Raw genomic sequence first — 27,395 nt, forward strand, 5'->3', positions numbered from 1 at the left:
GCCTTGACTGGGGGGGGGGCTAGGTGTTCCTTGAGTAGGACGTTTCGCCTTCCCTTTGTGGGCCTAGTTACCTCAGGAAAAGTTACATCACTAAGGAAACTAAAATGGAGTCCACCAACTGACATAACGGACATCCTAGCAGTGCTGACCCATTGGGTTGTATGGAGAAGGTTCTGGAACCTCCTGGCTTGGTCTGAGAGCCCTAGGTCAGCCTATAAAAGGCCAGGACAGGGGTGGCCATTTTGTGTAAGCCTGTGACCAGAGAGGTAGCATTGACCAGTGTGGAGAGAGGCGAATACCAGAGGAGAGCTTTGCACCAGTAGGGGCGCAATCGACCTGTGGCCGGCTGTGTCCTATTCGGATGTGACCCCCTTGGATCCGACCAAACCCCACTGGGTCTTGAAACCATCTATGCACCTGGAACCTAGTCTTTCACCTCAAAGGCACCGGAGATTCCAACGGTGTACCTAGACCTTAGCGGGGGTGCATACACCCTGGGGACACTCTCTAATATTTTCTTTGTTTACCCCGTGGACCCGGCACTCCAGTGAAGAAGTAAAGTGAGCAGAAATCACATCCGCAGCGTTTGCAAAGCACACTCACCATGAGGAGAGAGCAGCAAAGACCGTGGCAACTGCTGGGAGGAAAGTCATCTAATCTGCGTGGAGTTCTCTGAGGCGGCATTGGTGACCCTGGGTCTCAGCTGTTCTGCGGAGCCGTCGGAATAGAAGACAGACCAACGCCAGCGAAGGCGGGGCGAAGGAAGAGCTTCCGGAGCCGTCCTCAGCGTCAGCGGTGAAGGCGAACCTGCGCAGAGGGAAGAACAGCGCCCGCACTGGTGAGGAGATCGTGAGGAGCTGTGACGCGACCCGCCATCGCCGCCGGACGTTCCGCTCTATGCCCGGCTGCTATGGAAGAGCGCCGCATGCCGACCTTCCGACCCCTGAGGTGAGGCTGCCCCCTGAGACTGACTCGCACAGGCAAAAGGACACCGGCGGAGATAAAAGTAAGCTGGGGCATTCCTTGGGCGAAGGGCGGAGTCAGTTCTAGGAGGAGCGGTGCTTAAAAGGTCAGGTGATTCCCGCAAGAAACAGAAGCCGGCCAGAGTAATTCCCCTGAACTATTCTGCCACAATACGAGCAAGCCATAAAAGAACTAATCCTGATAAACACGAGGACTGCCAAGCGAGTAGGGGGAGGAGATTGAGAGGAGAGAGTGGAACTCGTGGGGGGTGTAGATCGAAATAATAAGGAATCTAGGAGAGAAAGGCTGAATCCCTAACATAGGGGAAAGTGTAGGTACAGTCACACGATCAAAGGAAACAGTGTAATAAGATCCTGCTAAGCTGTATGTATGACAGCAGGGGTAATGTCACTGGCGGCAAAGTGAAATGTGATGCTAAATCTACCTATTCTTTCCTAGTGATACAGCCGAGCCAACCAGTGTGAAGTATTGTGTTACAGTGAATGTTAGAGCGTTTTGATCCTGCAGCCGTGGGGGTGAAGTATACTCTGGTTCCCTCTAGGGAATCATCTAACTCAATAACCTTTCTGTGTGTAACTGTAGTGTATTGATTTCTCTAGGAAAAAGGAGGGTCATGTAAACTGATACTGAAACGTGTTATGAAATGTAATAAGTGTTATAAACTGCATTAATTTGAAAGGTGTTGTACTAATGTAACAAAAGAGCTATCAAACCAAAGAGAGCAGAGTCTATTTGTATAAAGTACGAACCTTATTTTCTTAACAAGGTGTAGCGTCATTTTTGGAATGGATGGGCGCTGAGTTCCTGAGAGGTTTTACGCAATCTTCTCACATTAAGCCTTTGGAATTAGTCTTCCCCTCTGTGCCAGGCTATCCACGTGTTGGCTAGGAAACCCCTAGGTCTAACACACAGCAGCATGATGGCTTTACTGAACCCAGGAGTGAATGGTACCCAACAGCTCCTTGCCGATCCTGGTGGTGGCGGCACCACAGGACTTTAGGCAGCCAGCCACCACCAGACACGTTTCTTGACCCCTTTGTAGAGAGTACCTGCTCTTTGGGACCAGAAACAATGCACACCCTGGCCAGAGGTGTCCACTTTTTTCCCCAGGAAAAGCCAGTGCTCGAAGAGGGAAGCTTCAACGGCCTGACACCTTTGTAATGCAACCCACAGGAGTTGTTACCACCTCTGCAAACCTCCTCCCCAAGAGGGTAATAGAGGGTGTAGACACCCCAGGTAAAATGCCATTTGGCCCTACCTGCTACTCCAAAAACAACTTGGGGGGCTTATTGTTGGCCCGGACGCCGCCACTGCTGAGAGTCATCGGGAATCAGTCTTCAGCGTCGTTGCCGCCCCGGGACCACAACTCCCGGCAGCCCCAGCGGCCCGACGCCAACACACACGCAGCCAGCAGCGCCAGGAGGCGTTCTTAAGCCTGCACAGCCCTCCGCGTCGCGGGACGCGCGTGGGCGACGCCAGGCTGAGCCCGGGCAGAGGGCGGGCCACCTGTGGCCATCAGGGACCAGCAGAGACCGGACCGGCCCACCCCTCTTGGCTGTGGAAATGGGGAAACGAAAACATAACACCGCGGAAGGTAAAGCTAAGAAAGCTAAAGTCCCCAGGAAATCAGAGTTCATAATATCTTACCTCACATCGGCAGTAGGGGGTTCTCAGCGCAGAAATTGCCAATGAAGAGAACTGGGTTTGGACGTTATACCTATTTCTCAGGAAGTCTCGGGTTCTGCACTACACTTGGAGCCTGCCCCCGACTCCACTTGAACCTAATGTAGTGATCGTGAAACCGCCACAGATTGCTCAGGACAATCTAGATGGAACAGGGGCTCCCGAACAGGATAGTGAGGTGCACACTCAGGGTCAAGTTTGTATTGGACACAAAGGGGCGAGGGGGAACCTAAGGCACTCTAAAAAAAAAAAAAAAAAGCAAAATTACGCGAGCTTGCCCTCAGATAATGCCCCTCCTGAAACACGACTCCCGGATCACTTGGCAGACTTGGAGGAGCACTTATTTGAATCACGGCTGGAGCCGGCCCTTGTGAACATTGGCAAAGACATTGTGGACACCCTAAACTCCTGTGTGGCCAGCCTTTTAAATAAATGTAACCATATCGATCGCTTTATATTGGAATATAGGGCACAACATCCTAGGGTAGTAGAATCGCAAGAGGCACGGGAGAACCTCAACTCGCAGACTGTTCAATTAGAAGCTGCAGAAACTCTAATTGTGTAGCTACCAACAGCGCAACCCTAAGAGTAGAGAAGCTGGGGACCAAGGAGGAGAATAGTCATATTGGGCAGCTGACCAGCTCTGCAGAATCCTCCTCAAAGGAAGGAGTCGGGGTAGCAGGTATTAACCCAGTCTTAAGCCACACAAAGCCTACCTTTAACCGGAGTCCTACCTTAAATCTCCCACCCGATGCGGCGCCCCTAGTAGCAGTTCTAACTGGGGTGCCTCAAATAAATATAGGGGCAGTGGAAACCGATTTTGACCTACTGAGGAAAGCTAAAATATGGTGTTCCCAACTTAGCAGCGGAGGAGCTGACATTACCTCGCATGTTATTTCCGCCAGACGGGTTGCATGGGTAGGGAGGAGAACCAAACGTATACCCGGTGATTGTGTGGTAATAAATTTTAATTGCCTGAATGTGGCTGACAGATTGTTCTGGGACGGATCAGAAACGGTGGGTCCTGGTATTAGACCTCTCCTCCTTGGCTGTTTTTACCCCCCGGTAGCCCAATCAAACAGAGGCCCTCTTAGGCTAGATGCCCAAACACTCACTCCCCCATTTCGAAACAGGTGCTACCAACATGAATACACCCCAAGTTTAGAGGTTAGTAGCCCATAATTCTAGAGGCCCCCACCCCGAACTGGCATCACCAAAAATAACTCCTACCAAGCTCAACAGACTTTACTGAGGAAGGAGGGAGGGAGCCAACATCCCCAACTTATGATGGGTACCGTTTCTAATCTTAGGCCCACAGATTTAATTTTAACTAATAGGTTTGCACCTCTCGATTGACTAAACAAAACTGAACAAGTGTATCTAGGTGGTAGTAAGGCGACAGTCCATCCCTCTATGCGTAAATTCCTTAGTTGGAATATAGCAGGATTAAAAAATAAACATGCTGGTGAGAGATGGAGAAACTTTGTTACACAACATGTAATTATCGCTTTTCAGGAGACCTGGGACACAGAAAACAGTTTCTGCCTTGATGGGTATTCCAGTTTTGCCGTTAAGGCAGTCCCAGGGTTAGGGGTAGACCCAAAGGAGGACTGCTTACGCTTATTCCACTCGAGTTAAGCGGTTCCTTCAAACAGCTTGAGCTGCCCTCAGCTAATATACTAATTCTGGAATGGATAGGCCCAAACCATTTAACCACCCTTTTGATCAATTTTTACAATGCCATGGAGAAGGATCAGTGCAACCTACATCTTAACATTTTGGAAGGTTTTTTAGAGCAATATAAATCCTCACATAACACCGTATTCGACACCATTTTGATGGGAGATTTTTAATATTTATCCGTGTAGCTGGGATTGTCTGGCAGAACAAGAGACGGGACCCGTCGGTTCTATCTCCACACATTTCGAACATAGTTCACAGGGGGAAGCTCTTGAGGGACTGTTAGCCAGCATGAATCTGTTTGAGGTAGATGGCTTAGGGGGGGGGGGGGGGGGGAGGAGGATAGGGTCCCGACCTTTAAAGGGAGAGACTCAGACACTGTAATAGATTTTATCTTCGTATCAGTAGGACTGATAGTAAAGGCAATTTCATACGAAGTCGTAGTTTCTATTTTCAGTGATCATAATCCCCTTGTTCTGGCTCTGGACCTTGGGGACGTAATAATCAGACGAGATGTTAATACTGTGACTACTAATACTCTGGCCCCCAAGGCCCAGACCAGGAGACTAAATTGGACCAAGGTCGTCCCAGATACTTTCATGTCGGACCTCCTTGTTAATGCCGAGTTGGACTTTGCAGTTTGTCTAGATAATACAGCTACCGGTAATGACATCATCGGTGCCTATGTTGCCATTTACACCAGAATTAACAAGGATTTAAAAATTAATGCTAGGCAGAAAGGGTTCAATCACCCCAGGTGGTTTGACGCCAAATCCTCTAAAGCACATAAGGATTTCTTGCAGGCCTTAAAACTAAAACCCCGGAATAGAGAGCTCATTTCAGTTATGAGAAAAGCATATAAGCTGGCCACGTCCTGTAGGAAAAGGGCCATTAAAGATGAGGCCTGCATTAATCTGATCTCTATAGATATCCAGAAGGACAGCAGTAAATTTTGGGCCACAATAAATCACCCATTCTTTAGTGGGGATGATAACACAGTCTTGGACTGTCTGATCCCTGACGATTTGTGGGTTTCACACTTCAGTAGGACTTATGATACTGAGGAGTGCTCACCCGTAATAGTCACGGATCATAACCCATTGAGCTTAGACCATCCCCTATACTTCGAGATGGCTGAGGTTCAAAGGGCGATAGAAGAGACATCTAAAAACAAGGCTCCAGGACCAGACTGAGTCCCAGCAGATCTTTATAGGACCCTCCCAAAATTCTGGGCAAAGATCCGTACAAATATTTTTAATTCATTGAGTAGCAGTGGATTTCCATCATCCTGGGCAACATAGACTATAATTCCCTTGTTTAAAAAAAGGCCTGCGGAGTGACCCCTCGTTATAGGCCCATCTCCTTGATCGACCCTGCCGTTAAAATCTTGGGCAGTCATCCTGCATAAAATGGAAGATTACCTAGAGGAAAAGGAGAGTCCTCTCCAACCTACAGTATGACTTTAGGGCAAAGAGGAACTTTAGATCAGTGCCTTAACCTCCAGATGCTTATAAGTAAATACACCCAGGCGAAGGACGGTATGCTCTATATGGGTTTTATGGACCTTTCATCGGCCTTCAACCTGGTAAACTGGGCAAAATTGTGGTCAATTTTATTTAATTTAGGCTTCGATCCCTCCCTGGTTAACTTTTTAGCGACCCTTCATCAAGGTCTCCAAGCAACAATTAGAGTTAACAAAGAGGGGGTTTGCACCAGCTATTTTAACTCCAAGCGTGGTGTTAGGCAGGGGTGCATTCTAGCACCCCTATTGTTTACTCTATATATTAATTCCTTGGCTGAACACCTAGAGGGGGCAACCTTGGATGTCCCGCGTGTGGGAGACTCTGCAGTCCCGGTCCTTTATGCGGATGACGCGGTTTTATTAGCCCGCACGGGACTGGGACTGGAGAGACTCTTGGGACGCCTTTGGTAGTTTTATGGGGTCCCTGGACCTACAGGTAAACAGCAAAAAGTCTCACGTTATGGTGGCAGGCAAACGTTCGAGGGCCCAAAAAATAAAATCCTTTACCTGTAATGGGGCAGCGATATCCAGGGTCCTGGTTTTTCCATATTTAGGCATCATTTTTGACGAAAAGGGTACCTGGACCCCTCAACTAAATGCTAAGAGTTTAGCTGTTGCAAGAGCATCTTCTGCCCTCCAGGGTTTAGCGAAGCGTTTGGGCTCGAGGCCTATAGAAGCCCTTTTAACAGTATATAAATCTAAATGTTTGTCTATTGCACTGTATGGTGCCTCATTCTGGGGCTATGTCTCGTCGGGCACCTTACAGATCGAAAACAAGTTTTTAAGGTCACTGTTAGTAGTCCCTCAATCTGCTCCATATTTTCCCTACACTCAGAGCTAGGCCTGAGGTATATTACGGACCTTATACAGCTGGCCCCTCTGATTCGTTGGATTAAAATCTGGCTTAATAGTGAGATCACATTGAATCATTCCATCTTAAAAGACTGTATGGCGCTAGACCATTTTAATAAAATACCCTGGCTAGTTTATGTCAAACATCTTCAGCAAACTGGGTCGACCGGAACTGTATTCATCGCCTAATTTGATACAAAAGTGTGACTTAGAGTGGATTAAGTTTTATTTCCTAAGTCAGGTGGAGCAAGAACGGGAGATGGTGGAATTGCAAAAACCTACTGTCAGAGCTAACTTTGTACTTAAGACATCACCACTCATTGAATCATATCTTAGGATTGTGTCAATCCCTTTCCACCGTCACCTTTTAATCGGATTTAGGCTTAATATTGCCCATTTTTTTCTGGGCCAATTTCCAGCTTGGGGTAGACCCGAGTCATCAATCCAATGCAGTTGTGATAACTTCTCTAGCCAAACTTTGATGCACTTTATTATGTTCTGTGACCCCTATGCCGATATTAGGAAACAGTTTCTGGTACCACTTCTCAGAGAAGCAGGGTTTACACAAGTAAGGGCTGCATTAATGTACCTACAACTCCTGGGTAGTACACAGGTGATCTATGGGGTCGCATGTTTCTTGGTGGCTGCTGTTCGAAAAAAAGCTAATAGACTGGCGGCATTAGAGACTGTGGGATTATTAGAACTCTCCTGCTACTGAATTTTTTATCTTTTGTATTGTAACTTTTATGAATTCGATGCCCATTTATGATGAACTTGGTTTTATTGTAATTTTTAAAACATAAATGTATTATTGTCATTGCTTTTATGATTTTAATTAATCGAATAAAGTATTATTGGACTTTGACCTGCTACTCCCATAAAACATCCCTAAAACTTATTTAAATGACTCCTCCAGACCTAGATCTGCCACGACCGTTGAATACTCTGCAGGAAAGACTGAAGACAACTGCCTTGGCCCCAGCCTGTCTCCAGCTTCTGCTAACTTGCGACCTGTCTTTCAGCCAGCGATCTCTGAAACCCTGGGACGACTGTTGCCTTCGAATACTACTCCTTCTCCTGTGGACAGGTGACCTGTCCAGAAGAAATCTCCTTCGAGGACCCTGGCCAGAGTCAGACACCGCTCCTGCCAGCCACGATGGCGCATGCAGTGTGAAACCAGAGGCACCCCCGATTGACTGGTTCCAGTAGGAAGTCCCTCAAAAGGCATGCATGCACCCGAAGCCGAGGGGCTTTGGAAACTGACAGTGCCCCCACGACCCCTACTAACTGCTCATTGGTTATCATCCTGCAACCTCCAGTGTCCCACCTGCAGCCCTTTTGGAGAAAGAAGAGTCCCCATTGGACGCCAATGTTAAAATTGCCCTGTGTGCCCCCCCCCCCGTGCCGCTGGTGGTGTACGTCTGGTGCTGCTTGTACCCCCCCGTGCTTGACCCAACAATGAAAGCTTGGCCCCTTCAACCGATATACTTCTATGCAAAGAGTGTGCCTCTCCAGGTTCCAATTGGAAATCATTGGGCCTATTCTGATTTTGACCTCTGCACCCGGTCACCACTGTGCAGCTCCTGGTACAGTTTTGGTACTCACCCGATGCCAGGCCCTAGTCGACTTTTGGTTCCTTAGACTGGGATTTTAAGTGCAATGTTTAACCACAATATTGTTTTCACTATAGGATAATATTGGACTGTGTTGAAAAGTTTTTAAGTGTCGATTTTTCAAAGTGAAAAGTATGTTTACTTAAAAACGTACTTCCCTTATTACATTGATTTTGGTCTTACAATAAAGGACAAACAAAGTAGAATTTTCAGAAATTGGCCTGATCTCCTTCAGACATGTGTCCATTATTGATCACTGTTGTGCAATAAAGGTCTTACGCTCCTATGTGTTAAGCCTAGGGGCTGCTCGCCCGCACTACCGTTAATAGAGCACTTTGGGTTTTATATTGAGCCCTGTACACTTTTGGGGAACCCCTTGGACTCTGCACGGTATTACCACCTAGTGGCAATATCATATACAGAGCCAGCTTAATACACAAAGTTCGAAGAGTCATGCCACAACTATTTTTAACTGCAGAACGATGACTGTCAAAAACGTGTGGGGAGGAGCTACAGCTCGACAGCTTATTTTACAGAATTACAATTTTTGAATTAAGATACAAGTGTAATTTCAAAAACAGCTGAGTGTTTGGTACTTGAATAATGGTGCGGTACTACAGCATTTTCACATTCTTCAGTGATTTAAATCAGACGAGTAACATTGCTAATAGGTAATTATCCATACCATTTCACCTAGGTAACAAGGCTAGCACGTATAAAACATTTTGAAGTCTAATCAGCGTGATAAAGAATGGCCCATACAATCCATAAATAAGCTTATTTTGGCTGCACCATGTCACATCTCTCCAGCGTTGTTTTTCCTTCCCTTAATCTCCCCACCAATGTTCCCCCCCACCCCCCAAAAAAACTTGCTAGAAGACCAGAGGGCAAACGAACAGATTGCCTCATCACCCAACATGCACAAGCTCAGGGCTCAAAAAGTCACTCGCTAACTTGCATTGTCGAGCAAGATCTATTCAGGACATGCTATTTGTAGGGGCTACCTGCCCTTTCTGATTAGTTGAAAATCATCCAACTTCACAGAAGACAAGCTGACTTGACCTCGATCTCTCAAGCACAGCAAATGTGACAAGTCCTGACCCAGTCCGATCCGGTCTCTCCACCCGCCCCTGGCCGACCTCGCACCATCAGGATTCAAGCAACGCGGGCAGACGGCTGAAATGCCAGAAAGCGGTCCTCGGAAGCTTGTTTCCTTCCCAGTATAAGAATTGGCTTGGTAGTTTGGTTTGCCCTGTTCCCATCATGCACTGGGACAGGAACAGACTAATTTGCATGTAGCCAGGTTCTGAGCTGGGATGGTGCAGTGAGCTAAAAAATGGTGATGGATCAAGCCTTGATCTCTTGACTGGGTAAGAGTATTCTGCATCATTCAGAAACTCTGTCCATCACCACCCCCTTTTCCAAAATAGTCCTCGCACCGCATCCACTGACCTGCCAGCCTGTGCCGCTTCGTTGGTATCGTACTTGCTGCCTTGTGCCCCGATCTAGCTCTGCATTGCTTTCTGTTTGCTGAGATCGTATTTGCTGCCTGTATTGAGTATCTGTGCCAGCCTGTGCCCCGATCTCGCCCTGCATTGCCTTTTGTTGTTGTTAGTTGCCATTTGGTGTCCCAGCCCATCTCTCCCCGCGGCCCCACCCCCGCTCCCTACAACTTCTACAAGCGATCCCTCCCCACGCGCCACCCCGCTCCCGCCTCCCAGCTGCTCCTCCCTCCCTCCCTCCGCCCCCCTCCACACTCCACTTATGACAGAGCCGCAAACGCTCAGCGGGCGCGCCCATGCGCGCCGAAGGCATGCCAAAGGTAAGGCGGTCTACGCCCGCCCGCGTCTGGACCGTGCCCAGCGTCAAACCCCCTGGACCATGCACAACCCACTCCACCCGCCTAACTTACGCCGCAACCCTCTCAGCACTCAACACCGGCAGTCTCCTCGACTGCCACCAAGCCGCCCCCAGGATGCACCCATGGACCCTTCACCTGCCAATCCTGCAAGTTCGGCTGCATCAAAACCCACACTACGTCCACAAACGCCAAACAGAGCTGCGACAACAACCACCTGAAGTGCATCCTGCTCAACACCCGTTCGGTCCACAGACACCCCATTGAACTATGGAACCTAATAGACAACACTACGCCGGACACGCCTTTCTTACGGAAACCTGGATGAACGCCTCATCAGCGCCCGACATCGCCATAGCCATCCCAGACGGCTACAAGATCATCCGAAAGGACCGCATCAACCAGACAGGAGGAGGGATCGCCATCGTCCACAAAAACACCATCCGCATCACGACCAGCTCCGACGACACCCTCACTTCCGCCGAACACCTCCACTTCCAGATACACATCGACCCCAAGACCACACTTAGAGGCACCTTCATCTACAGACCCCCAGGACCCCGCACACAATTCAGCGAAGACATCACAGACTTCATCAGCCCACACGCCCTCCCCTCCGAGGACTACATTCTCCTAGGGGACCTCAACTTCCACCTAGATAAGAACAACGACAGCAACACCACCACCCTTCTGGACAACCTCGCCAATCTCTGACTCAAACAACTGGTTAACACCCCCACCCACTACGCCGGACACACACTCGACCCAATCTTCTCCTCCAGCAAGCACGTCTCCTTCAATCACGCCACAGGTCTCCACTGGACGGACCACAACTGCGTCCACTTCAACTTCAGAAAGACCACGAACCACCACCACCACCCACAACAAGTCCCCCTCAAACTGGAACAAACTTACCGCCGACCAGATCACCACATCGCTAAACCAAAACCCTCCCGCCAATCCCTCAGACCCAAATCAAGCAGCCATCAATCTCGCACAATGGATCACCCACTGCGCTGACGAATTAAGCACCCTTGAAAAGGCAACACAACAAGCCAGATAACAAAAAAGCCTCCTGGTTCAATGACGACCTCAAGAACTCCAAAAAGAACTGCCACACCCTCGAGAAAGCCTGGCGTAGAAACCCAACCACAGACATGACCGCCCTCCAGGACGCCACCCGCAAACACCATCAGCTGATCCAATCCACCAAGAAATCAGCATTCAAAGATCAACTCGACAAAGACGCCGACAACAGCAAAGAACTCTTCAGCATCGTCAAAGAGCTCACCAATCCCAGCGCCGGCACCAACAATATCACTCCCTCTCAAGACCTCTGCGACTCTCTAGCCTCATTCTTCCAGAAAAATCGCTGACATACATAACAGCTTCGGCGACCAGTCCACCCCCCTTAACACCGAACTGAAGCACCCCATCACCACCCTTTGCGCCTGGAACCCGATCAGCACCGAAGACACCATTCGCTTGATGAACTCCATTCACTCCGGATCACCAACCGACCCATGCCCCCACCACATTTTCAACAAGGCCGACTCCATCATCGCACCCCATCTCCGAGATATCATCAACTGCTCCCTCAACACCGCTACCTTCCCGGAAAGCTGGAAACATGCCGAACTCAGTGCCCCCCTGAAGAAACCTACAGAAGACCCCACTGAACTTAAGAACTACCGCCCCATCCTGCTCCTCCCTTTCCCTGCCAAAGTCAGAGAGGGCAGTCAACAGTCAGCTCGCCGCCTTCCTCGAATCGAACGGCTCCCTCGACCCCTCACAGTCCGGATTCCGAGCCAAACACAGCACCGAGACCGCCCTCATCGCAGCCACAGACGACATCCGAACACTACTCGACAACGGGGAAACAGCCGCCCTCTTCCTCCTGGACCTCTCCGCAGCGTTTGATGCGGTCTGCCATAGCACCCTTGTACAACGCCTCAGCAACGTCAGGATACAAGTAAAAGCATTGGATTGGATCATATCGTTCCTCGCCGGAAGAACACAGAGTCCGCCTCCCCCTTTCAGTTTAGAGGCCACCAAAGTCATCTGCAGCGTACCACAAGGATCATCGCTCAGCCCCACCCTCTTCAACGTCTACATGAGCCCCCTTGCATCCATCGCACGCCAACACAACCTCAACATAATCTCCTACGCTGACGACACACAGCTGATCCTCTCCCTCACCAAAGACTCTAACACCGCCAAAACCAACCTACACGAAGGGACGAAAGACGTAGCGGTTTGGATGAAGAACAGCCGCTTAAAACTGAATTCAGACAAGACGGAAGTCCTCATCCTTGGGTCATCTTCCTCCGCATAGGACGACTCATGGTGGCCACCGGCCCATGGCAGCGCGGCCAAACCAACGGACCATGCCCGCAACCTGGGATTCATTCTAGACTCCTCTCTCTCGATGACCAGACAAGTCAACGCCATCTCATCATCATGCTTTAACATCTTACGCATGCTCAAAAAGATCTTCCGATGGATCCCCACCGAAACAAGAAAGACAGTCACCCAAGCACTAGTCACAAGCCGTCTGGACTACGGAAACACCCTTTACGCCGGAACCACAACCAAATTGCAGAAAAAACTCCAACGCATTCAGAACGCCTCCGCCAGACTCATCCTAGACATACCCCGCCACAATCACATATCCGGTCACCTGAGAGACCTTCATTGGCTCCCCGTCAACAAGAGAATAACATTCCGCCTCCTCACCCACGCACACAAAGCCCTCTACAACCTAGGACCCAAATACCTCAACACGCGCTTGACCTTCTACACCCCCACCCGCCAACTACAATCGTCCAATCAAGCCCTCGCCGAGATTCCGCGCATCTGAAGAACCACCATGGGAGGAAGATCTTTCTCCTACTTAGCGGCCAAAACCTGGAACTCTCTCCCCACCCACCTCCGCCTTACACAGAACCACCTCTCCTTTAGAAAACAACTCAAAACTTGGCTATTTGATAAGTAACGGACCCCCCCCTCAAGTGCCTTGAGACCCTCCGGGTGAGTAGTGCGCTATACAAATTTTTGTATTGACGGTTTAAAGGCATCTTTATTGCTCAAAATGAAAGCGCAATAAAAATGCAATTAAATCTTGCTAGCTTGTCACATTTGCAGGCTTTCAGAGACAGGTCAAAAGTCAGCTTATCTTATTACATGTATTTTTCTTTCTGTGACTTAAGTTGGTGGGTTCTGTAAAGTGAACTGCGTGACAATTTAATTGTGCAAAGCATGTTAAATGAAAGGCCGTAAGAGGTCAGGCTTTTTTCTAACACAACACTGAAATAGCCAAGTGAACTGTTCTAACATTCAAATTTAGTTCACTAGTTATTAACCCCTTCGCTGCTCATGACGAGCTCAGCTCGTCATGCAGTACACTGGTCGTGTGCTTATGACGAGCTGAGCTCGTCATGAAACAATTGTATTCATATAAGCTCAGCACCCAGTGGGAATTGCCTTAGCAGTCAAGGTGTTGAGACCCATTTTTGTAATTGAGGTAAAAAAGATTTTTATAGGATCAAAACGAATGAGAACACTTTACTTGGCAATGTGCACATTTTACATTTTTTGCCCGATTCTAATTTCCAAAAATTGCTTATGCGCTATCACTAAAACTACATTAGTGGGATTGCCATCTGTTGGACACATTGCACTACCACATCATGCGTTGGTAATATATTTATGAAACATGTTTTTAAACATCAACTGGGAAGTATTACTGCTCCTGCCTAGATGACAATTATATTATTGAACTAAGAAGCAAGCCACGCATGTGTACTCTATATATGGACTCTATTCTCAACATACATGGAGCAAACATTTAGTCTAGTAAATAATTTGTTCAGCAGAAAAAGTTCTTGCATACTAGAAGGTGCTTTCATGTGATAAAGAAAAAGGCGGCTCCATAAGACAAAATATTTGCCTAGGATCACACAATTTGAGACCAGTTCATGGGTCAAGTACATTATAGTTAGGTCAAGTAGATTAGTTACTAGACCTGCAGGTCTAGTAAAAAATGTATGATTGAGCCCTGCATGCATGCAAGACTGCAATCACAATCAAAAGTAATGCCCTGATTAATTATCAACCACGTCCCCCAAAAAGTCCAAAACAATACGAATCAAATAGTTTTTAAATGAAAACTTTTATTTTACAGAAGCTCCAGGTGTAGTGTCTGGTTGGCAGACTCTGGGTGCAATGCTTAACCACATTTTTAAAAAATAATTTACAGCTGCTTTCAACCACGCTAAACACTCGTACAAATACCACACAGAGTACACTGGGCAGGAGAGATAACACAATGGATTTCGTGGAATGAATCTTCAATGCGAGGAGCATGTTCAACAGAAATATTTGACACAGAAATCAAGTCTGAATCTAGGCGATTTGTAATTTTAACATGTGGGGGAGAAAGGGATGCTAACATTTTTCTTTGAACACAAAACTAAGTAATCTATGGAAACAAACTTACCTGACAAAACAAATTGTATCTAAACAGTAGGTGCACGAGTGAGAGCTTTAAAATAAAAGTCATTAACGGCTTGGACAATTAAGCCGAGTTGGAGCTTTTTTTCCCCACAGGGAGGATTGTAGGGAGCAATCAATAACTTTACTTCTTGGCAAATGAAATCTTCATGGCGTTGCTCTGGGTGATTTTGAAGCCCTGCAGTGCATCACGGGCCGCTGCAGACTGTACTTCATTATCGAACTCCACAAAGGCAATGTCGTGCCGGCCCGGTACCAACCGTACCTCCTTGAATCCAGGGAATCTGCAACAGAAGAAAGTATTTAGATTCCATAACTTTTTATCGTAATCGCATACTGTCTTCACTTGTGTATGCCACCAAGATCTGAGGGACACCAAGTTTATTTTTACGAAAACATCTGCACTTAGTTACTGGAGCTCCTTGAAGATTCTCTTTGGTTGCACCACAACCATTTGATATCTTTGGAAAAGCTAGTATCATGTCTTTCTAGAGGATAAGCTGTAACCAGCTCATGCAGAAGTGGTCCAGTGACACACCAAGCGATGGGCTACACTTCCACAGTAGGGGGGGTCACATATGTATATATATATATATATATATATATATATATAGTTTGATGTCAAGGCAACAGACTCATGTTATGTCCACTGTTTGGCTGCCACTTTGCAAACCCACAGTATGGATCTGCAAAAGACGTGTTCCATTAAGAAAGTTTATATCCTTTTGCATGTGGTGTTCAAACTTATTGCATTAATGAATCCATCTTATCAAGACCTTTACTATTAGGGTATGTGCTCCAAGCGAATGCATTAAGCCAACTGCTTCTTGATATATATTTTCAATCTAACCATCCATCCATATAGCTCCATATATATATCTCTATATCTATCTATATCTATAAAACGTTTACAACTGAAGTTAATTAGAGCCTGCTGATCATGCTTCCTGAATATGCATTAAAGCAAGATTGGTGACTGAACGCCTTCAACATTAAAAACACAAATTGCAACTTGAGGAATAAAGTTGTTAAATTATCGTGAATCGGAATACATTTGTCTGAAGCATCACTTAGTAAAAAGTGCTTGATAAACTGCAAGAAAGACTTGGCTGGCGACTACTGTTAAGTCAACATGGACGTAAATTCGTAGAATGTGCCAAAGACTAAGAATTAACATATGCTAGCCAGGGTAAGGGGAACATAGGAACAATCGTTATAGATAATGGTAGAAGGGACCAAGGATGTGCTCTATTAAGACAGTTTAACCCTGGGTAAGCAATCCTAATTAACAGCCTGTATCAGAAAAGGATGCAAAGAAAAAGTAAATGCCTAAATTAACCGTCATTATGCACACATACAAAATCAGGATCGTGGATATTTAAAATCTTAAATAAGGAAGAAAACTTACTGGTTGAAAAGCATAGAAAGCATTAGCTCGTTTGTTTCTTCAGGCAGGTTGGTAAGGAACAGAATGTGATTTGGTGGATTCTCAAGCTAAAAAAAACAAAAAAACAATGAAAAAGTTATTCAATTGAAGCAAAGTCAGTTTGTGGAGTGAGGAAGAAAACGCAGCTACGCTCTCCATCAATTCTGTGAACAGGGTGATTTTGACCAAAACTAACAGCTACATTGAACGACGGTCTTAACTTCCCACACCATCAGATTTGCTTTCAAGAGTGTTTCAAATCAGCATTTTTTTCAGTTAGATTAACCCACGTTATGGCACACGTTTTAACAGACTCTTAGCTAACAAACTTGAGAACTTTCTGCTTCACACAACATATTGTAGGATGGACGGTAAATGGCATAGCTGCAGGGTTTGGGTCAGTTCAGCCATTTGTAAGATTTCAGTCAATCCATGCAATAGAAATTTAAAACTAGGGCACAGTGCATAACACCAGTCCGTTTAACGTTTTGATCGGTGTTCACGCATGTTACCGTTTACATAATACAGCTGCAATAAATATCAAATTAACTTAAAGTAGAATTATAAGTACTTGACATGAGACACATGCTTCAATCTGTAGACGGTAAGGAGCAAACAGAAAAGCATGCAGCCCAAAACAGGAAACTGCCTACCTCGATATTAGCGAGCATCTCATTCACCCTCGACCCAAGAAAATAACAACTTTCATGGCATGTAATGCTCAAACTATTCTAATTCCAAGATAAACAAATAAAAGATGGCCATGTAGATAGTGATTGCAAACGAAATACTCGAACTAGGCTGCCAAGTACATGGATAAACATTTTGTGAGCTGGAAACAATAAAATAATCTCAATTCAGCACACAAAGAAGCACTCACCGGCTGCATAAGCGGCATCTGGCCAGGCATCATTTGAGAAGGTGGCATGCCTCCAGGACCCATCTGTCCAGGGCCCATTCCTGCCATCATGCCAGACGGGTGCATGTACGCAGGCTGTCCTTGCATTTGCATCATCCGTGGAGTTTGGTTCATCGACTGCATTCCCGGCTGCATGCCTGGTTGCATGCCCTGAAGAAGCAAAAATGCCAGTTTTAGCCATCAGCAGGCTCAGGCTCTCACTTACAATGGCAGAGTGTATATTGCATTGATGGGTCATATCCAGAGCTTCGCCACATGTTTCAGAAACCATTTACTACATATCGATTTGCCACATTTTACTTAAAAGGTTAATGCGGAGAATCAACTGTACTGTAAAGTTGAGAAACTGACAAGCAGTCCACACTGCAAGAACACAGTACATTCGACTTCATAAATTAAAAATTCCCACCGTTCCATTTTTTTTTATCATTTTAAAAACGTAAGCGCCTAAAGGAGTTTTGGCCTAACTGCTGCACTTCATTATATATAGAAACGTGATTCAGGGGTAATTTAAAATGCACATTCAGTAAAACAGTTAAATTCGTTTTTTTATTCAAACTGCACACAGAATCCAAATTCCAATTACACTGAATGCCTCAGGGCTTGGACAAAACTGCCTCCAAATTCACAAATAAGTCTCCTGGGTTAGATTGGAGTCGCATAATCTGTATCCTTCTATGAGACACCATCATAGGCAAATCAATCTGATCACCCACACAGATGTGGCCCTACCCGTAACTACAGAACAAGTCTGCATTAGAGAAGAATAAAAAAGCGACAAAAAAAAAAACGATCTGTGCGTTATTACAATAAAAAAAAAACCTGCACAAACCTGATAACTCTTCTTAGTCAGCTAGAAAATAAATGTAACTGTAACACGTCTTTGGCAGATTTTTCCAAACGTAATGGCTGAAGATCAACAAGTTATAAGATAGCATGTTGCGGTCAGTGGCTTTATAAACCACTAAAAAAATAAAACCATAATTCTACACCAAATCGCTCAAAACTTGAATGCGAGGATACACGACACCTGCTGTTTTATTTTTGTTTATACACCCACTTGATGTAAACCATCACAATAGTCAATGATTTCCACCTACTTGCTGCATGCACAGAAACATAGCCCAGAATGAGAAATACTCACAGGCACTGGTCCAACAACCGTTTGCATCATTGGAGCAGCCTTTTTTATCGGGACTGGCTCTGGAGCTTTGGGTTTTTTCTTTTCCTTCTTCGCTCTTTCCACAAAGGTTCCTTTCATCTTGGCTATAATATCAGAGTCAATCTTTGAATACTGGATTCTCTGTTAGACAGAACAAGTAGCATTATATTTCCGAATGCGAACTAATTTACACACAATGCATCTGAATTTCGTTCTGAATCACCAAGTAAAGAATTTGCTATGCGCCAGGTAACACTGATGTGTATTCATTTGAGTTGGCCATGGGAAGTAAACCTACTGGAATTAAAGCAAATGTACACCAACTGGAATGAAGTCCTTTTAAATGAAATATGTCTAAACCAGCCCTAAAGCAAATTGACACAAACTTGAATGCATTTCATTTAAAGCGATCTCATTCCAATCAGCCTTACATTGTAGTCAGACTGTACAACAATCTGCGTGCAGAACATTGGATTGGAGAAGACGCAAAGGGTGCAGCACACGGGCCGAGATGTTTCATTTGGTGCACCCCCACTCTTAATATTCACTAGCCTTCAATGTTTTTCTGCAGGTGTGCTTTGTGGGAAAATAATGGCACTCTTCCCTGCTTACTCTCGCGCCTCTTGACACGAATGCCGTAAAATGTTGGTCTTTAAACTCTATGCCACTCCTTTTCTCGTTCTTCGAAGGGTGAAAGCCAGAGCAGAACCACTGTAATAACTTGTGAGCAGGAGGGCGCCCAGCGGACTCTGCAGATATCGTACCAGTGTTTTTTTTGTTTTAAAGTGTCAGCAAACACCGCCGGCTGCAGCAGGGCGACTGCTCTATGGGGGCCGGGCGATTTCAGCGATAGTCAGAGTGGAGATACAGGGGAGCTAAGAAGAGGTGAAATACAACAAAACCTCATTAAGTAAATGGTATTTTAAAGACCTGTGAAGTACTCCGAGAGGTTTTTTTTGCTCTAGTTCGGACCCCCTCCCCATAGGTTAGCAGCTTATACCTGGACAGCAACCTATCAAATACATCACAGTAAGCATGTTAGTTTTTGGAAAGCGTGCAAGGCAGTTTCAATCTATTTCAGAGTGGGGTTAAGTTTCTCTTTTTACTCCAACCATACTTCTAAATCCGCTCTAGCATGAACTGACCCAAGGCAAACATGATGTAGGAAGCTTCATTGAAGGGGGATCTAGCTGGCCATGATTTAGGCACAGCTGTGGTTCAATGACTAAGGAAGAGACAGATGTACTGTGGCTCATATGCGCATGAGAGAATCATCTGCACCTCATGCTCATGACTAGCTGTAGATGAAGTTTGACAATAGAAGCATTTGTGCAGGAGAATACCTACATCTTTTTTAAAATCGGAGCTAAAACATAATAAAAGTTGTGTGGCCACAGAGACCGGTTTAGAAAGGCCTCCATAAATAAAAGGAGGTTTGTACACCATTCTCTTTCCAGGGGGCTGGGAATGTCATATTAAACACATGAACAGAGGAGTTTTCGCGAAGGAAGGGATGGTTCTGCTCTTGACCAACCAAGATCAAGGAGGTCATGTTTGGTGGTAGGTGCAGAGTGTATGCTGAAGGAAAAGAGGTGCAATCTGAAAGGCTGGGTAAGCTGTGCCCAATTTCTGAAAGGGATGTGTCACTATTTATGGAGGATGTCCTTGAAAATGTGCACAGGATCCCTTGTGAGGTTCCCAGACCTATCAGAACGGCTACTCTGCAATCCTCAAGGTTGTGGTGGAAGAAAGATTTAAATTGAGTGAAATCCGGGTTCGTTTTTGCATCAAGTTCTCTATATTTTCAGACTTACGGGTTAATTATTCTACTAGGGAATCACATTCTTGCGAGTAGGTGAATTCAGAGGGTTTCAAAAGTTTGCATTCATCTTGTGAAGTCCAACTGGCCATGGAGTTTCATAGATCCTTTGTAATTACTTATCTTCACCTTTCTGATTGCAGCAGTGTAAAGATTATGCAATTTCCGTTTCTCTATTCCCATTGCCTTTTAAGAGAACTCCTGCTAGATTTAAGCAATTGCATCTCGGGTTTCAGTCACGCAGGGAGGCCTTGATGGACTTTGTTGGGATATTGAGGACAGACTAGCCATTGTAGAGCAGTTGACCTGAAATTGCAGGATAGTTAAGAAAGTGCTAAACTGCAGGTGGGAGAATGAATCAGTTTACCGTTTCTAGCTGTTTTAGGCACTGGTGCTGTAGACTTCTACAGGTGAAGGATAATCAGAATTTTAGCATAGTATTAGTAACGTGACCTTTGCTGGGAATTAGGAAGGGGTCAAATAGTCATCAATTATATGCCCCAGATATACAATGCCAGAAGACAATTTAAAAGATTCTCTGCTTCCAGTTAAATATAAATAGATTGGGTTATTGGCAGTTCAATGCCAGGATCAACAAATAAAGTTTTTATTCAAACACTTTCCATTTGTAGAGCTTTTATTTCACCATAAACTAACCCATACCAGGGCGCTTCTCCTTTCCTCTTCAACAACCGGCTCTTTGCGCTGGTAGGGACAACCAAGTCAATCTCCATAATGGTCTTTGATGCACTAATGCTTTACATTTGTACAAGACGATGAAATACTGACTCATAATTTGCCAAAAGTGAGGAAAGAAGCCAGAACGCTTTTGTTGTCAGAAGTTTACATATAGCTTAAAAATGTAGAACTAAAGCAATGACAGCTAATACAGTGGGCAACGACTAGCACAATGTAGTTAGTGTGCCGGACGATATACATGAGATCTTTGATAAGTTCGACCAGTAAAGATCTTTAGGCACTGTCGCCCACTTGCCAGAAATACACTCAATGGTGGGGTGTTAAGAAGGTACTTACCATTGGCTTGTCATAGAATGGAAAGCCCTGCATTGAACGCAAAGCATTGGTGGCACTGCTGATTTCTTTAAAAATAACAAATGCTTGACCCCTCATCTTCAAACTTCGGGACACCAAAATATCCAAGATTTGACCAAACTGAGAAAAAATAGCATACAGCGATTTCTTCAGCTCTAGCAAAAGAAAAGCAATAAAGATGTTACACTTCTTGATTTCACTGCGTTATCCCAAAATAAGCAAGGGCAATTATAAGGTACTACAAAAAGTAACATTTTATTTTCCTTATTGATCAACATATCTATTGCCAAATATGCTTTAAAAATACAGGATAAAGTATAAGAACACATACCCTACACTAGGGTAGGTTAGAACTTTCCGGGTTTTTAGGGCCGACGTTTTAGGTCAGCATGTAATTAACTAATGAAACAATGCAAGGTTGAAGGCTTGAATGGGTTGTGGTACTGGTTGCACCGACATACTTTTCACTGTATTAATATATTTATATAGCACTACTGTGCTCTACAAGTACCACATTAATGTTTGGCCAAGTACTCTGAAGCCTAGAAAATAGAAAGATGGGGAGGGTAATCAACAAAAATACAAGTGACTATTTAGTGCACAGCTCAAAGGGACTGATGTAATTAGTGGAGGGTTACATTTTAATCAGACGTACTCAAATTTCTGTCCCGAGTATGAAGCTCTCTGGCATAGAGTGTTGTGGAGTGGTGCGGTGCAGAGTGGAGTAGTGTAGGAGAGTGGAAAGGCAGAGTGAAATATGGTTATGTAGAGTGGCATAAAGGGTGTTGCACAGAGTTTAATGGAGTAGAGCATCAGAGTGGAGTATTGTACAGTGTAGTGGCCTACAGTGAACCGGCGCAAAGCACAGTGGCGCACAGCAGATTGTATGCAGCAGAGAGGCGTGGAGTGATGCAGAGTGTAGCGACTTAGAGAGGTGTAGAGTAAAGTGGTGCAGAGTAGAATGAGTTGCATAGTTTGTAGAGCCAACTGTGTCGAGGAGTAGCATACAGTGGAGCTGAGTGGCGGTGAGTTAAGTGGCAGAGTGCAGTCTTGCAGAGTATAGTGGAGTAGAATAGTGGTGTAGGGTGCAGTGACAGAGCGCAATGGTGTAGTGTCATTCTGTGCAATGTAGCGTGCAGTGGCTTAGAGAGCAGTGATGCAGAGTGGTGCGGAGTTCAGTGGCAGACTGCAGTCTTGTAGAGTGGTCCAGAGTAGAATTGACTAACAAAGTGCAGTGGCAGAGTATTGTAGAGTATGCTGACAGAGCGCAGTGCTACAGAGTAGTTGGTGTAGAGTACATTGCTTTTAAGCAAAGTGGTGTTTACCTTATTGGTGTATAGTGCAGTGGCTTAGAGGGCAGTGGCATAGAGCTCAGTGTTGCAGAGTAGAGTATAATGGCGTAACGTGTTGGAGAGTTGAGTGTAGTGGCCTAGAGCACTGTGGTGCAGAGTTGATTGAATCACAGTACAAAGATTAGAGTGGCGTAGAGTGGACTGGCAGAGCAAAGTGGCAAAGTAGAATGCAGTGAAAAATGTAGGAGTAGTGCAGAGTGCAGAGATGCATAGGAATACCACGGAGTAAAGAAGTGTAGTGTGAAATATGCATGGTGTGGTAGCGCACTACCAATTACAGACAACACATCTCAATTGAAATGAACATTACATTTGCACATACAGTTTTACTGAGAAAAGTATTAGCTTCTCCTTTTTTACAACTACAATCACATTGCAGGTGAACGGACATGATCCAGGAGAAAATTGAAAAAAAAAATCTATTGTGACAATTCAAGTTCTATGTCAGGACCGGAGGCTCAGATTATGCTGTTCTTTCTTCGCATTAATTATAACATTTTCTCACAGCAGCAGCAACAAAGTCGTCAACATTTTTCATCCCACCGAAGGGAAAAACAATCCATATGAAAAGCAGTGAACTACAATATCCATGAGTCCATTGGATAATATTAACTATCGGTCCTTCCACAGTGTCTACAACTCAAGAAAGATCCCTCATCAATGTTGTCCTTACAGCAACAGAAGTCACCTTTGTGCTCTGTTTTTTCTGGGCGTTTGGCATTCTGTGCAAATTAGGGCAGTTGGGTCCTTGTGATCCCGGTAGGCAGGACCCTTTCACGTCCGCTAGGATCTCAGAGGGGAGGGGTTTTTTTCCACTTGCAGATTCCCTGGTAGCGGGAATGTTTCGCGCTCCTTTCGCGGGCATCCCTAGAGTGTAGTCTTCATCTCCGCAACGAGTTTCCTCAGAGGAGAGGACGCGCCATGAGACTGACGGCCTGGTGAGCCTTGTCCCCATTCTGCCGTCAACCTGAATGCCCCTTTGGGATCCGTATTGTCCTTACTTGCTCATTTCTACCCCCCTGCGGGGGTCCATATTTCAGCGTAGCCACGTGAAAAGCCTGCGGGTGGATTTAAGGCACCGAGCTCAAGGAGCTTGTTTTCGCGCGCTTGGTGGCGGCTGGGTCCTGACCGTTATTCTGGGGGCCTGTGCACAGGAGGTGTTGCCGCCTTCTATGTGGGTCTTATTCCAGACTGAAAAGGCTTTGCAGTCCAGACGTCTGCCCATACCAATTGGAAGGGGAAAGTGAAAGTTCAGGACACGTTATTGGTGTCGGTTTTTCCACATTGCTTAATTCCATTCTTTTGGAGAGTTTTGGTGGTACTGTTGTATATCATATCCTTCTCAGAGGTCGGAAGGTTCTTGTGGCCACGTTTGGGGTCCTTTTTCCCCTTGGTTCAGTTTAATTGTTGGTGGCAAGCTAGAGATAAACAAAAGTTCCCTACTTTTTTAGAGTTCAGGCAGAGCTGGTCTTAGACAATTAGCAACGAGGGGTATTACGAGGAGGAGCAGGTTCAATACTTACCCTTAGATGACCAATTTTTTGATGCAGTGGATGAATCCATATTTAAATATGTGAATGATGCGGTAGGACCCATGGAGGAGCGTTTGTCCAACCGCATTATAGCAGGACGCGCCAAGTTGGCTTATTCCCACTTGGACCCCCAGGGACTTGCGCCCACCGTACCCCAGGGGGGAGGGTCCATCAGTCCCTAAGGAGGGGTACATGGAGGCAAGGCCAGGGGGAGTGCCAGGGGTTGGATAAGGACGCTTTTGATCACCTTAAAAGAGCGTTCCTCGCAAAGACGTCCGTTACACCCCCTTTGCCTTTCCCCAGTCAGGACTTCTGTAGGCCCCCCCCAGACTCCCCATGGACTGATGGGGGTTCGCCAATGTACTCTGATGAGGCGTCTTTGCGGTCTTAGCGCCCAGCCAGTTCCTCCGCCGAGTTGCCTCAGGAATGCTGGACCAGGACGAGATTGTTCATCCGCGGTCAGCGGCCTGGACTCCGGATGAGAAGGTGGCAAAGTTTGTGGCGGGCCGCCCTCGCAAGCCGTTGGAAAAAGAGGCTAGGGATTGTTTAAGGCCAGAATGCCCTCGTCCAACTTTGGAAGGGAAAGTGGCCCATACTCCAGAGCTAGACTCCAAGATGGCCACTTTCATGGCTAAGTTTACTAAGGATCCTCGTAAGGGTATTGACCGCTCCTAGCGTTCCTGTCAGGACAAGCTCCTAGACGCGGTAGGGCCAATGACGAAGATTTTAGATATGGCCAAAGATAGACAGGTTCCACCATTTCCCCAGAGGATCTCTCGAACTGGGCTCTGTCGTGAGATAGTAGGCTCTACCTCAATTAAGTTAGACGCCAAACTGGGGGACTTTGCCTCCTCGGAGGCAGGTGCTGTGGCACAAGGAGGTCTCTTTGGAGATCCTTTTGTGAAGGAACTTGGAAAATTTGTGGCCACCTTCACAAGCTTGGACGAGGCCCAGTCCAACATTAAACAGGTTTTCCAGTCTCATTTTTCCAATGGGGCCGGTCGCAGTAGGGGCCGAGCGACCGGCCATGGTGGACAGAACAGCCCTGGTAAGGGTCAAGGCTCTGGGTGGGTCAGTATAGCACTTCCGCCAACTTCACCAACTTCTACCCGACCAGAGCGCAAAGATTACGTGGCCGTGGAGGACCCGAAAACACAGGCGGACCTGCACCCGCCGGTAAGTAATCTCCACTTCCCAAGTCTGTATCGGGGGTCGGTTAGCGGCCTTTCAAGAGGCCTGGAGAACAGTTACAAGCGAAGCTTAGATCTTGCAGACCGGTCTGTGTTTTCACATCAAATTTTACGATTCACCCTATCAAACGGATCTTCCTCGACTCATCAGCTTTTCTGAGGCAGACGCTCTTGACCGACAAGGAAGTTTCCGAGCTGCTGCGCAAAGGGGCAGTCTGTCGGTCAATTTTACATACCCGCTGGTTTCTGAGCAATATTTTCTTGGTAGAGAAAACAGACGGCCGGTCATCAACTTTAAGCAGTTCAATGGGTGGTTGGTGTACCAGCACTTCAAAATAGAGGGGATTTGTCTTCTCCGGGATGTTCTCTCGGGAGATGGGCATCTTTGAGGTCCAACCTCTCCATCCAATTTGGTCGTTCTGATCCATCCTCCGCATTGTCGGTTCTTACAGTTCCAATGGAGGCAGCAGGTTATACGAGTTCACTGTCCTTCCATTCAGGCAGTCCTCCGCACCCTTGTGCTTCACCCTGCGTTGGAGTTCCTGCGGAGTGGGGGAGGCTGGATGATTGTCTACTTGGACGACATCCTCATGGCACAATGCCCTCAGACGTTGACTGTGCAGGTGCAGCAGACTATTTCCCTTCTACAGAGCCTGGGGTTCATGGTCAATGGGGACAAGTTTGATCGATAAACTCACCGAATTAAATATTTGAGCTCATCATAATACGATTGAGCAAACCCGGTCAACACGCTTGACAATATGAAAAAGCTTGTTTCCCTTTATATCAGTACCCAAACCAAGCTTACCATCTTTCTTGATTTTCTCATTGAGATTGTTGATGTAGATCGTATGATTGGGGCGAGCTTCTGGGACAGCCATTGCTTGATATGGGCTGTTGGGGAAAAATGAGAATCAAAAATATGCATTTGAATACCAAGTAAAAACTAGCATTGAAAAATTTAGTACTAAGTACAAGACTCCTTCCAGACTGCTATTTTTAAAAACAAACAGATTTGTGCAGCGCCTAGAATTTGACCCCCTTGGCGGTGTGCATAGAAAATGCTAATTAAAAAACACACATTCATATTATCTGCTAGCAATGTTCGATGGCGCAAAGAACAAAACTACAGACTGCACTCGAAGTAAACATCAACAGACACTGGTGTACAGCTACGCAGAGCACAGATGCTATACTTTGATTACTCATCAAGCTGTCATGGCAGATATAAAAAAAATATCGTTACACTGGGATCATGAACGGTTTCTTACACAGCGAAAACAAGGAAATACATCTAGCATTATCGTCCACGTGCTCAACCCCCGATTGCGATACGAAATCGGGACATCTTTTTGGGTCACGTAAGTCATTAGCAAATGTGAATACCGTGATAGTTGAACAAAGCTTCATTTCCAGGATACTTTATAACGGAAAATATGTTTTAATACCATCCAAAACTATGGGCTGTTTAGGCGTCATTACAATAAGAGAGGAATTTTGAACAGGGAGGGTGAAAGAGAAACAAAATACCGCAACTGTTCGGTTAAGATTTCCAATTAAATTAAGTATATTCACTGCAAGGCCAAACATACCTCCCTTCACCCGCATACAGTGAAGGTATGCAATCCACCGCATATTCCCCATTTACAAATGTCTTCCATTCCCATATTCAAGAACCTTTATTTTAACTCAATATCAAGGTCCCCAAACAGCCACATGCAGATTCGCGCCAAGCCAGTCTAAGCCACTTTCACAACGTCCTAGCACCAACATCCACCTCGGGGCCATTAGTTCGCCCACTTGTAAAATATATATATAATATGTTACAGCCCGTGTAGTTTGAACAAAGCACGTTTGTTTGTATAACGCATGGCTTTCTGCGCCCCTACTTCCTCAAAGACCTCGCCGCGCCTATATGTTGCCCACGTCTTTTAACTAACAAAAGCCCGACCCAAAGAAGAACCAGATCTCCTCGCTCATTTATGGTTGCCCTGTGAAACACACTACGAAGGTACTAACCGAGCTTGACTCACACACCGGAGCTCCGACGACGATTAGAAATCCTCTCTTCGATGTGACTAGGCCGCAAGCTGGAACAACTACTTCACTGTGCGCCTGCGCAACGTCTGACCACCGGATATGAGCGAGCGAAACCACGGAAGTGTTTTTCCAAACCGGTGGAACGCAGAGAAGAAAGACTAAGCGGAATAACGTGACTGCAAGGAAGCTGCCGAATGT

At 46.0% G+C, this 27,395-nt stretch overlaps 1 protein-coding gene across 2 annotated transcripts; it reads right to left on the minus strand.

Annotated features, from left to right (window-relative positions):
* Positions 1–14,344: 14,344 nt before the first annotated feature.
* On the minus strand, positions 14,345–27,270 carry SNRPA (small nuclear ribonucleoprotein polypeptide A). Of its 2 annotated transcripts, none has more exons than XM_086938011.1 (7): positions 27,195–27,270; positions 25,966–26,051; positions 21,066–21,238; positions 18,194–18,352; positions 17,011–17,199; positions 16,113–16,198; positions 14,345–14,988 (listed from the first exon to the last, which is right to left on the minus strand). In XM_086938011.1, exons 2-7 carry the CDS (start codon positions 26,036–26,038, stop codon positions 14,829–14,831), a joined length of 840 nt encoding a protein of 279 aa, XP_086794137.1. In that variant the 5' UTR covers positions 26,039–26,051; positions 27,195–27,270; the 3' UTR covers positions 14,345–14,828. The 2 variants fall into 2 exon arrangements, with proteins under 2 accessions (XP_086794137.1, XP_086794136.1); XM_086938010.1 differs by having other exon boundaries at positions 27,177–27,270.
* Positions 27,271–27,395: the final 125 nt, after the last annotated feature.

Source organism: Lissotriton vulgaris, chromosome 9, assembly GCF_964263255.1.
Source record: "Lissotriton vulgaris chromosome 9, aLisVul1.2, whole genome shotgun sequence".
Taxonomy (NCBI): Eukaryota; Metazoa; Chordata; class Amphibia; order Caudata; family Salamandridae; genus Lissotriton; species Lissotriton vulgaris.

Excerpts from the sequence above, each read along its gene's own strand:
- SNRPA (XM_086938011.1), bottom strand. The coding sequence starts at position 26,038 with ATGGCTGTCCCAGAAGCTCGCCCCAATCATACGATCTACATCAACAAT. Across the intron at positions 18,353-21,065 it reads CATTCTATGACAAGCCAATG|AGAATCCAGTATTCAAAGAT; the intron begins GTAAGTACCTTC and ends TCTGTCTAACAG. Across the intron at positions 16,199-17,010 it reads AGATGCCGCTTATGCAGCCG|CTTGAGAATCCACCAAATCA; the intron begins GTGAGTGCTTCT and ends TGTTTTTTTTAG.